The sequence below is a fragment of the Eublepharis macularius genome, chromosome 6 (assembly GCF_028583425.1).
Source record: "Eublepharis macularius isolate TG4126 chromosome 6, MPM_Emac_v1.0, whole genome shotgun sequence".
In the NCBI taxonomy this organism is placed as follows: domain Eukaryota; kingdom Metazoa; phylum Chordata; class Lepidosauria; order Squamata; family Eublepharidae; genus Eublepharis; species Eublepharis macularius.
In genome coordinates this window covers 113393755-113406696 of record NC_072795.1, presented here as the reverse complement: position 1 = coordinate 113406696, position 12942 = coordinate 113393755, and the positions used below count along the sequence as shown (strand labels likewise).

The following is a 12942-nucleotide window of genomic DNA, read 5'->3' as shown; positions in this document are numbered from 1 at the left end:
AGTAGCACCTCTCTTGTTTCCTGGGGGTCATTTCCTTGTCTTGTCTCCTATTGGGCTAAACAGGGCAATATCCTGCTTCTTCTCTCTCCTGCTCCACACTTCTTCTCTCTCTCTGCAAGATGTAGTCAGATAGCTAGGATCTATCTCTCCCCCTTTCCCTCAAGTATGTAACTTCCTCAAATAAAGCTTTTGCCTCTCTGACCAGCTCGGCGTTTAATTCCGCAGCGTAGTTTAACACTCGCTCTAACATATATAAGCTTGTAGTGTCATCTCATCTTGTTCTACAAAGCTAGAATGGCTAGTTGGAATGCTCTGAATTTCATTCAATTGATGTGATTGATGTTCTTTTTTCTCAACTGACTCACATCCCTTCTCTTGGGACTACCTGCCCTATAGTATCTTTGTTTTTGTTTTTTTAAAGGAGCAGGTAGAGCATCTGTTTTGCACATATATGGTCTCAGGTTCAATACTCAGCATCTTTGGTTTTTTAAAAAAGTATCAGGTAGTAAGTGATGTGAAAGACCTCTGCCTGAGATCCCAGAAAGCTGCTGCAAGTCAGAATAGACATTACTGAATAAACAAATGCGATTAATTGGTATAAAGCAGTTGTGGTCAATAACTTGCAGTAAGTTTTCCATCCCTACAGGCTGGCAACTGTGGAGCCTGAATGAGGAGTGAAGAAGTGACGAACTGTTGGAAAAAGTGTATTTGCACATCCACCCACAGGACTGCCAGGCTTCCCAGTGCAGATATATAAGGTACAAGCAGTTTTTGTGCAAATTGACTGGAAACGAATGGGAACAAAAGTTGTTAGACTGCACAAGTGGCATGAGAATCTACTCCTCAACCAATTGTGTGTATGCTGTGTATTTGCAGCAGCAACCAAAGCAACATACAAGAATTGTTGCCGGGTGGATGCAGCCAAGGTTTAAGTCAGAGTGCACAGAAAGAAGAACAACTCCTGGGTAGCTGACAAGCTTCTCCAAAAAAGTCCAAACCAGAAGGACAAACAAGATGAGATGCTGTAAGATCCTTGACTGGATCTCTAGAGTATTTTTCCTTTGTGAGTAACAGCTGCAGGTCTGATTTAGATAATGGCAGGGGAGGAGAAGTGGGGTTAAATTCTTTTACTCTACCAATTTCTTACCATCAAGCAGCCCCAACACAGCTGATACTTGTCCCACAGGGGAAAATATTGATTTAAAGCATTTTTATACTGACCTTCTTCCAAGGGTGGTGTACATGGCTCAATCCCCTCCTCAGGTTAGGCTGAGAGAGATTGAGTGGCCCAACATCACCCAAAAAGCTTCCATGGCAGAGTAGGGATTTGAGCCTGGGTACCCCCAGTCCTAGTCCAATATACTCACCACTCTGTCACACCAGCACTAAATATATAAATATACAGGCACCGTATAGGCAATCAATATGTTTCACCAAACAGGGCAAATACCAGTTCCAGTCATCAATCTGAGGATAGGAGTACAGCACAGGGTGAAGTTAAAATTCTACTCTCCCTATGCTGTATTCCCAATCCAAGAGTTGTTATGCAGCTGAAAAATTCAGAGTAGAGTGACATTATGTCTATGAACGGGTAGATGAGAAAGAATCTGGGACTCAATTGCCCTTGCTAGAGCTTCTGGTAGGCTGATACATTTCACTATTTTGTTCTATGAGCTGCACTTGTTTGATTACTGTTCTGAAATAGCCACAGATATGGGTGGCCAACACAACTTGTCACATGCAAAGACTCATATGAAGGAGGTTTACTCACGTTAAAAGCTTTCAGTAGCTCTGTTGGGCTCTGGAGTGCTGTGAAGGGGGTGGTGGTGAGAGACTTCCCTTCTGGTGTTGATGTAAAAGGTTGTGGCAAGGGTTTGCCCCTTTCTCTGGCTCCACATACAGTCCTCCTTGCAGTCATTTTCACTGGTGAAAATGGCACAGGAAGGAAGCTGGAAGCTTCTCCTTCCCCTTTGCTGCATTGTGGAGCCCAACAGAGGAACAGAACATTTTTAAGGTGAGTAAACCCACTTCATATGAGTTATACGTGACAGTGAGTTAGGTCAGGCACTTGCGTCTCAACTCGTGTCACATACAATGCCTACTTTGGCTCTGATTGATACCAGTGGTTTCAGTAGGAAGGCACTTAGGATGCTGTGCCCACTCATTTTGGGGGTTCCTGAACTTAGATGATCATCATCTTACAAGTGGAGCATGTCCCAGAGTGGGGGGAAGCTCCATGCTAATGATCTTCTTGCTGCTGCTTCCTCAAGCTTCATGTATTTTGAGGCAAGCTGCAGGTTGTGGCTTCCTCTGTCTCCCAGTCTGCCTTCTCAGAGAAGAAAGTGCCTTTTCCCTTCTGCTGTCTAGTTAAGATGGGGAAAAGTAGGGGATAGAAAAGATCTCCTGAATGAAACAGCCCCAGACTGAGAGATGCTAAAAACTGGCTGTCTTGGTGGAGGCAGGATGAAAACTGGGTGAATCACTTCCTGATGGAGGGGTCTGAAGGTTTTAGAAATTGATAGGAAGAAGTATCCATTTAAAGAATGTCTTCTGGTACTGAGAGGGAATATGGTCGCATAGTCATTGACCATTGATTTGGCCATCGACCGAATCAAACCATGGGGCTTGATTTTATCCCCCATCGCTATTTAATATTTACATGAACCCACTGGGAGAGGTCATTAGGAGGTTTGGGCTGCAGTGTCATCAAGATGAGGATGATACTCAGGCCTACTTTTCATTTCCATCTAATTCTGAGGATGCTGTTGACATCCTAAACAAGCGCTTGAAGTCAGTAATGGGCTGGATGAGGGTAAACAAGTTGAGTTTTAATCCTGACAAGACAGAAATGTTCTGGGTTGGTAGAAAGGCTGTTTAGCAATGTGAGGTCTCCACTTTTTGGTACAGTTACACTGCCCTTGAAAAGTCAAGTTTGCAGCTTAGGAGTACTGCTTGACAGAGCAGTCACCTTAGAAAGCTCTGGTGGCTTAGAGTGCATTTGACCAGCTTTGACTGCTGCATCAGCTGTGCCTGCTCTTGGTTCAGAGAAATGGAATCACAGTGATAACAGGGTTACACTTATAGTTACTTGTTGTTCATCAAGTGGTCTTCTGAGCAGGCACACATGGGATCTGTGCATGACCAAGCCAGCCATAGATATTCCAAAGCTTTTAGAGGCGTGTGTTTTCACATGATTTCCCCCCTAGCATGGCTCTAAAAGGCGGGGTGAGCGGCTCCCTTCCTCAGTTCTCTAAGCCACTAGTGTAGAAAAAGGTAAGAAAAAAAAGAGCACATGGCAGGAAAAGCAAGAGGGATGTATGCCTGCACAGAAGACCATTTGAGCAACAGCAGTTACAGGTAAGTGCAACCCTGTACTCATTGTCATGTCTTCTGTGCAGTGCCACATGGGAAATTAGCGAGCTAATTTATCCAGGAGATGGGCGTGAAGCTCTTTAATGGAAGAAACTCTTCAGGACAGCCTTGCCCACAAGTGCATTTCTTCTCGTCAATGGCATAATGCTTGATAAATGTCGACAGCGTAGACCAGGCAGCCCCCTTACACAATTCCACTAAAGGGATGCCCAAGTTGAAGGCTGACGAGGTGGACTGAGCCCTTGTAGAGCGCACTCTTATGTGCAATGGGCATGGTTGTTTAGATAGTTTATAACAATGCTTAATAAGCCAAACTAGCCAATTCAAAATGGTCATTGCGGTGATCTTCAGATCCTTTTGGGGTCCTTTAAACAAGACAAAGAGATCAGGGTCCTTTCTAAAAGGAGCTGTCCTGTCCAAATAGAAGCACAATGCATGTGGTTCTTTTTCTGCAGTATAAAGATCGGAGTCAGTAGAGAGCTTGAGGGCTGACTCCCAAAGAGCCGATTTAAGTTGTGATGTCCTTTCATGGCACGCTTTGGGCGTGAATTGCTTGCAGACTGAACAGCACGAGATGTCATGGCCTTTGCCCAGACAAAGAAAGTATTTGTAGAGCCCATTCGATTAGACCATCTTTGTCCCACAACGAGAACACTTCTTGAAGATGGTCTTTGATGCCATAGTACTGAAGGCCCTAATTTGCATATAGAGTGATGGACCCGAAGAATGGAGAGAAGACACGTCCTTCAGTGCTGGCAAAAGAAGAACTGAGCGAGGGTGCAGCTCACCCCACCTTCTATAGCTGTGTCTGGTGGGAAAGCGTGCAAAAAGGCTCGGAGAGCGTCTCTATGAGCTTTGGAATGTCCATGGCCTGAGCATGCACAGTTCCCATGTGGGACTGCACAGAAAACACAACAATGAACCATGGCTTAATTACAGCTTGACTGGACTACTGCAATGCAATGTATTGGAGGCTGCTCTTGAAGACTGTTTGGAAGCTGCAGCTAGTGCATAAAGCTGTGGTGAGACTGCTGGTCAGGGCCAGCAGCTACTAGGAACATGTTACCTGCTATTACATTGATTACACTGGCTACCTATCCACTGCACAGCCCAATTCAAGGTGTTGATTATATCCTTTAAAGCCCTACATGGCTTGGGACCAGGGTATCTGAAGGTATCTTCTCCCATGTTTCTACTAAGGAGTTAAGATCATAGGGAGAGTCCCTCCTGACTGTCCCATCAACCACAGAGGCTTGGTTTGTGGGTACATGGCCTTTTCAGTAGTAGCCCTGCAATTATGGAACAGGGAGGCCTTTTCACTTAATCTTCAGGAGGCAGTTGAAGACTTCCTAAAATTTAGGATGGCTTTGTTCAGCAACTTTTAAACGTATGGGTAGTTTTAAACTGTGTTTTTAATGTATTTTTCTTATTTATTTATTATTTGTTTATATCATTTTTATTATTTATTTATTTATTTATTTATTTATTATATTGTAAGCTGCTTTGATCTCCTCTAAGTAGAAAGGTAGCTAATTAATATCTTAAAATAAAATATTGTTCTTGAAGATGAGAAACTGAATGAACTTTCTAGCTAGCTTTGAACAAGTGATAACTTCTTTGCTTCAGTTCCCCACGTAATAAAAGGGTATAACTAATGTTGATGAATGAATACAAACAATTGGTATTTTGTAGCAGTGAGTAAGAGAGGGAAAGAAGTCAATGTTTAGCATTGGCATTGTAGACCATTATATTGTTGTAAATCCTCTCTAGTGAGTTAAACCAGAGCATGTCTTTCCCCTGTTTTAGCTCTTCTGCTCCCCACCCCCACCCCAATTATGTCAGTTTTTCTCATCCTAAAGAGTCAAGAGCCTATGTTCAGGGTACTTCTACCACCTTTGTGAATATAATCCAGATATATTTGGATGGGCCTGCAATTCAGGTAGAATAATAGAAGGTTACCTATGCAATATTCATATAACATTCTCTCTCCATTCTCACCACACTAAGCCAGAATAGCCTAAGTTGTCCTGGCTGAAAAGTTGCAACTACTTTAAAAAAAACTATATATAAGTGACAGTCCATTTATGTGACATGTGTAAGATACTTGTTTTGCTCTCTCCATTTATTTCTAACAGCAAAGACTGTTTGGCTTCTATGAATACGCCCTTATCACTGAAATTCTAATAAGCATATGATGTGTGTGTATATATAGTGGCACAGGATGACTGCTTAATGATAAACATGGCAGAACTATAGACGGAATTAAGCCCAGTGCTGCAGCTAGACAGTTGACCAAGTCACCATGGTCAGCTCATATTAACACCGATTTTGAAGCAGCTGCACTAGTTACCACTTAGCCTCCGGATCCAATTCAAGATGCTATTTTATGTTATTCACAAGGTTTTATAAGCTGGGTTGGAACTAAAGCAGTTTTTAATTTGTATTAGGTTGTTATTTTATTGTTATTTTATTGAATATATGCTATTTTTCAATTGGCTTTTAACTGTTATAATTGTTGTGAACTGCTTTGAGAGCTTAATGGAAGAGAAGCCGTATAAAAATAGATAATGAGCAGAATCTCATAATCATCACCTACCGAAAGGGCTGGGTTGCCTTCGTCTTCTACAACAACCACCAGCTGGTAAAACTGTTGCCTCTCACGGTCTGGTGGGGAAGGGCGGGTAGCAATCTCCCCAGTCACTCTATCCATGCGGAAGGTCATCTCCTCATTCCCATTAATGATGTAGTAGGAAAGGACACTGTTGAGGCCGCTGTCCCTGTCAGTTGCTCGAACCTGAGCCACTGCAGTGCCTCCACCCACATTCTATGGGAACATGTAGGGGAAAGATAGCATGGTAAGACATAGAAATTAATGTCTGTCTCGTGAGTTAGAAACATAAAATAAAACACATTGCTCTCAAAAATGGTCTGTTAAGTCAACTGTGCAATTTATAGTTGTTTGGGAAATAGACAAGGACTACCAGTGCATTTAATATTACCATATAATTATCAGGTTATATTTGCTATGAATGTGGGCAGTGAAAATATACATAATAATATTTATATGCTTCATAGATTACCTTTCTGTCAAGGTTATTAATATACAAGCAATCACAAAACACTATATTCCAACAATCAATAAATTATTATTATCTGCAGTACAACAACCCTGAACCTTGTGGCTGCAGTTGTTCATGGTCTCTGTAGATTGCAGGAAAAAAATCTGCAAAAATTACAGGCAGCAAAAAAGTGAGAATCCATAGATTAGGTTTTGATTGAAAGAGCAGCCCAACAAGTAAGAACAATGATTTGATTGTGTAATCCACCCTAATAGAACTTTGCAATCATCCTTTGTTCAAAGGGTCTAGCAACTATCAATAAATATCCTACATAATTCTGTACCAACTGAAGCTTCCAATTTGTGTTCAAGAGCGGTCCCCATACAGTATGCTGCAGTAGCTAAGCTTGGAAGTAACTGTGTTAAAGTCCTCTCCTATGCTCTTGAGAGACGTCATGAGTTAGTCCCAGCTGTGGCAGCTTTTCACACATCTCTTGCCCATCTCCCAGTTGCTGCCACACAGCTGATGCCATGGAGTTTCAAACATTAGTGATGCCGGATTAGTCACCTGAATCCTATCACCTGGAGCAGATACCACTCAGGGATGGGGAAACACCTCTTCCCAGACAGATTAAAATAAGCACATCAAGTATTCTTATGAAAATATGCATACAGCATTTTCATTTCCTAGGCACACAATGTGAACTTGTTTATTTATTTATTCATTTATTTGGCTGGCACAAAGTGCATCCAGATTTACCAGGACTTTCACTCAATAGCTGTCACTCAAAAAAACAGGGTTAACATACCTGTAACTTATGTTCATCGAGTTCTTCTGTGCTGACACACATGGGGACTGCGCAGGCGCAGGCCAGCCACCAGAAGATTTTTCATCGCTTTCCTCAGCTCCGAAGGGGCCGTTGGGCATGCGCCTCAGCAACCATTTCCCGCCCAAACGGTCACATGTCCCAACAGCGACCAACGGCCCCTTCCCTCAGTTCAGCCTTGCGGTCGCTATCCCATACAGAATTTAATTCTCCTGTACAATAATTACCAATTGAAGAATCCTCATTCCTTTTTTGTTTTTGTTTTTGGTAATAGGAGTTCACAGCGGGGCAGGAGGGAGGGATGTGTGTCAGCACAGAACTCGATGAACATAAGTTACAGGTATGTTAACCCTGTTTTCATCTTCATTCTTCTGTGCCTCCACACATGGGAGAGTACCAAGCTTCACACAATAAGGAAGGTGGGGTGAAATCCAACTCAATTTTATTATGTACCAAAAACATTAGCACAAGATAAATAACTTGTTCAAAAAACATTAACTTTGTTCAATAAACTATATACGTATATACATATACAGAGTTTCATTCTCCATCACTGGAGCAAGGCATTCAAGTGTATTGTTATGAAAACAAGGAGTGGAGGACAGCCTTGGCCACAGCAACATCTTGCTCTACATTAACATCCATAGCATAATGTTTTACAAACATGTCAGCAGATGACCATGTCGCCGCTTTGCAGATGTTAACCAGCGGCACACCCCTGACCAGCGCCGACGAAGCGGCCTGAGAGCGTGTGGAGTGAGCACTGACCCCCAGTGGACAATCCACCCCGGCCAGAGCATAAGCCTTAGTAATGGCCGACACTATCCATCGGGACACTGTTTGGGATGATGCCTTGTGACCCCTGTCCTTACTACCAAAGCAGACAAAAAGATGGGGGCTGCTACGGAAGGCCTTTGTCCTGTCCAAATAAAAGGATAAGGCCCTCCTCAAATCTAAAGTGTGAAGGGCCTTTTCCCCTTTAGTGGATGCATTCGGACAGAACACAGGTAACGTGATCTCCTGCAACAGGTGGAAGGTGGACACCACCTTGGGTAGAAACTTAAGGCATGGTCGCAGAACCACCCTATTTTTATGGAAAAGAAGAAATGGGGGGTCAGCCCTGAGTGCTGCTAACTCGCTAACCCTTCTAGCAGATGTTACAGCCACCAGAAACGCTACTTTGTAAGACAGTAAGTCCAAAGGGCATGTAGCTAATGGTTCGAAGGGAGGCAGCATCAACCTAGATAGCACTAGGGAGAGAGACCACTGAGGCACTGGTGGTGACACAGGCACGTAAAGATTAAACATCCCCTTTAAAAATTGACGAGATTTATGGTGTGAGAACACCGTACAACCGTCAACCTGCTCGTGAAATGCGGAAATAGCCGCAAGGTGTACCTTTAGGGAGGTAACCCTAAGCCCTTGGTCTTTCAAATGACATAAGTAGTCAAAGACAAACCCTAAGGGGCTACTAATAGGCACTACATTCTTGAAACTGCCCAAGCCTCAAACCTAAGCCACTTAGCTTTGTAAGCCTGTCTAGTGGAGAGTTTCCTTGCATTTAGCATGACTTGCTCCACTTGCTCAGAATAAGTTACAGGCGGGGTAGAATCCGCCAGACAGACAGGTGCAACTTCTTGGGCTCGTGGTGGAACAAGCTCCCGTTCAGCAGAAGATCCTGCTGGGGGGGTAGACTCATATACGTCCGATTTATTAGCGGGAATGGTGGAAACATATAGTGCAACCTGTGGGTCCACGTAAATTGGAAGGCATCCCCAATAGAGAGGGGGTTGCTCCCTGCCCTTGAACAAAATATTCGGGCCTTGGTGTTTGCTGACGTTGGAAACACATCTATGCTTGGTTGGCCCCACATCTGGAAGATCAGCCCAATGTACTTTACGTTTAGTTCCCACTCGTGGTCCAACATGTGCACCCTGCTCAGGGCATCTGCCCGAACATTGTCTGATCCCGCTACGTGTATAGCCCGAAGCATCACACCATTCTGGATCGCCCATTGCCAAATGAGCGTGGCCTCCCTGCAGAGAAGCGAAGATGCTGTGCTCCCTTGCTAGTTTAGGTAATACATGGCAGTCGTGTTGCCCGTCTGCACCAACACCTGATTGTTTTGTAGAAGTGCTGCAAGGGACACAAGTGCAAAACGAATAGCTCTTAGTTCAAGAACGTTAATATGCAGGTTTCTTTCCCTTTCCGACCATACATCCTGTACACACACAGCACCACAATAGGCACCCCATCCCTGCAAGGACGCATCAGTGGTCACTGTAACCTCAGGATGCAGATAGCCAAACAGGGTCCCCTTAAACAAGTTGTCATCTGACAGCCACCAGTCAAGGGAGGATAGAATGACCCTAGGTATGGATAACTTGAGAGACGGAGGGTGGCGCATAGCATCGTAACTCCGCACAAACCAATTTTGAAGCGGACGCATACGCAGTCTCGCAAAGGGTACTACTGAGGTAGCAGCTGCCATGTGACCCAGTAAGCATTGTATCATGCGCACAGATTGGAAACGATTTCTCTTGAACATGGAAACCAATCCCTTAAGAGACCTAGCTCTTTCCTGTGGAAGTAGTGCTTTACCCTCAACTGAGTTTAATACTGCACCAATGTAAGAAACCTTACGGCTGGGTACCAGCTTTGACTTATCCAAATTTACCAGCAGACCCAAACGTTTGCATGTGCTCAGTACTAACTCTACAGCGTGCACAAGCCCAGCCTCAGAGTCTGCCACGATGAGCCAATCATCAAGGTAAGGAAAAATGGCACAGCCTTTCTCCCAAAGGAAAGACACCACAGGAGCCACACACTTGGTAAATACCCGTGGTGCCGTGGATAGGCCGAAGGGCAGCACTCTATAACAGAACACCCTTCGCTTGTAAACAAAGCCCAGAAACTTTCTGTGCTCCTCTAGTATTCCAACATGGAAATAGGCGTCCTTCAAATCAAGGACAGCAAACCAATCCCCCTTCTTTAGCAAGGAAATTACAGCAGACAGCGTGACCATCTTAAACTTTGTCACCTTTAGAAAGGCATTGAGACCCCTTAAATCTAGAATGGGATGTAAACCCCCGTCCTTTTTGGGTACCAAAAAGAAACGAGAAAAGAAGCCTTTCTCAGACTCCTCATATGCCACCTCCTCCACAGCACCCTTGGCCAAGAGAGATATGATCTCATCCTCTAGCTCAGCCATGGTATTATTCACAGCCCTTAACGGTGAGATACACCTAGGCAGTTCAGTGAATTCCAACCCATATCCTTTGTTCACAATCGTTAAGACCCATGAGTCAGATGTTATCGACTCTCATTCAAACAGGAAAGGCTTCAGCCTGTCCAAGAAAGTCAGGGCTGTGACTGGTTCATCCCGTCAGAATTGTCTCCCTACTCCTTATGGATCTTTTTGTTGAGCAGGAGGCTGAGATGGTCGGGGCTTGAAAGGCCTACGCCTCTTGGGTTGCTGCGCAGGAGTGTAATGGCGCTGAGCAGCAGGATAGTGCTGGAAGTAAGGACGTTGCTGGTATCTTCCATGGTACTGGTACAGGTTGTATCTCGTAGGGTTCCATGGCTTAAAAGCAGACCTGTCTGCCGAGGTCACTCCCAACGACCGAGCCGTCTGCCTATCTTCCTCCTTCTTCTTCAGCGCCTCATCCGTGGTGCTTGAGAAGAGGGAATCCCCTTCAAAGGGCAAATTTTCAATTTTGGTCTTCACCTCCTGCGGGAGAGCCATCGACTGGAGCCAAGAGTGCCGTCTCAGGATCACCGCTGACGACATACCACGGGCCGCAGTATCAGCTGCATGGCTCCCCGCATTCATCTGCTGCTTTGAAAGGTGAATGGCTTCGTTTTGCAGCAGGGACACCACCGCCTTATCTGCAGGCAAGTCAGTGACATAAGGCGTCAGCTTCTCCCACAGGTATAGCTGATAGCCAGCCATGATGGTTTGGTAGCTTCCCCTCCTTGTCTGGCGGGACGGAAGAGGAACCTGACCGTCGGTGCTGGATTTCCTCGGCAATCAGGGATGAAGGTGGAGGATGTTTGACAAGCGACTGCCACGTGCCTTGCTTGATTTTGTACATCTGCTCAATCCGCTTCGATGTAGCTGGCAGATCTGAAGGCACCTTCCACACCTTCTCCACTATCTCCTCTACGTCCTCCAACATAGGGAAACCCACCGTAGCTGGGTTGTCACCATAGATGCAACACAGGAGCTTGTCCTTCGTCTTAGGCGTGGCCGAAGAAATATCAATCTCCAACACCTTTGCCATACGGGCCATCTGGTTGGCGTAGATACGGAGGTCCTCATAAGGGGAACTCGTACTGGGGGCCACATTGTCATCTGGAGACGGTTCCGACAAGGAATCAGAGCGATACTCGTAGTCAACAGCAGCCTCCTCCTCATCAGAAGCAGGAGCCGACACTTCATCAGCTGGAAATGGTGGAGGTAGCCACTCACGCTGCCTGGATGTTGATGGCCTCGGATCCGGGGAGTCATACCCCGCAGGGGCCCCCTTCCATTGGCAATGGTATGCAGGTGGAATATAGGAGGCCTGCCGGTGTCATGATGCCAAGGATCGCTCGGAACCGACACTTTCCACATCAGAGAAAGGGAGTCGACTCCGAGTGGAGGAAGCTGGCGACGCGGATGAGCACTCTCTGGGTGTGCGTCGGATCTGACGAGGGGCAGCCGGGCTCGGTTCCAGTGACAGGGAACGATGCTCACTCGAGACCACGACATACGCACCTGGATCCGGCACTTCCTCCGGAGCAGAACGGTCTGGTGAGTTCAGATGAGGGGAAGGCGTGCATGGAGATACTAGCACCACCTCATCAGCAGACTTGCGTCGTGGGGACCGAGAGTGTCGATGTTTGGACTTCTTCGGCTTCTTCGACGGCGGCTCCGAGCTGGCTCTCGGATCCGACGCCCTCTTGGTGGAAGACTTCTTGCCAGCGGTGTGTGGTCTCAGAACTGCAGTAGCCTTCGGATCCGGTGTCGGAGTCGACAGGCAGGTAGGATCCGACCCCATCGGATCCGATCCCGAAACCGACTTCTTCGGATCCGACTTCGACTACGCCCTTTCTCTCAGCGATTTCGGAGACATCGCCACTTGTGAACCTGCTTTTGATACTGCTATACTCGCCGGTCGAGATGTCGACACTGACTTAGCAGAGGCCACAGAGCCCGCTCGTGAATGCCGTTCGGCCGAGGAGCTAAGGGCAGCCTTTGGGGAGGACAAGGGAGTTTTTCCCGCCACCAAAGGGGGTCTGGGAGTCTCCTCTCCATCCAACACTTTCTGCCAGAGCGCAGACCTCTCCTGTCTGGCCTTATGGGTAAACTTCTGGCAGATCTTACACGTTGGGACAATATGACCCTCCCCAAGGCAAAAAAGGCACAGATCATGCCCATCTGTTTGGGCCATCTTCATCTGGCACTGAGCACAGTGCTTGAATAAGGCCTTAGAGGCCATGTTAAAGGGGTTCAGCAATACACGTCGTCGAATAACAGTCCGAGTCAATACACACCGAGTCCAAAGTCCGTCCAAATCAGTCAGAAGAAGAGTAAGTCAAGTCTGAAATCCAAGTCAATACAGAAATAATCAATCACGAAGCAAGCAATCACTATAAAGCACGGAGCTGCGAAGCAGACATTCCCTTCTAGCGGCGGCAAGA

General features: G+C 45.9%; 1 protein-coding gene across 1 annotated transcript in view; it reads right to left on the bottom strand.

The window, feature by feature from the left end:
- CDH23 (cadherin related 23) overlaps positions 1-12942 on the bottom strand; it is an 819524-nt gene that overhangs the window by 124576 nt on the left and 682006 nt on the right. The window contains exon 39 of the mRNA XM_054983948.1: positions 5969-6196. Coding sequence (XP_054839923.1) covers positions 5969-6196 — 228 coding nt within the window. The remainder of the gene's footprint in view (positions 1-5968; positions 6197-12942) is intronic.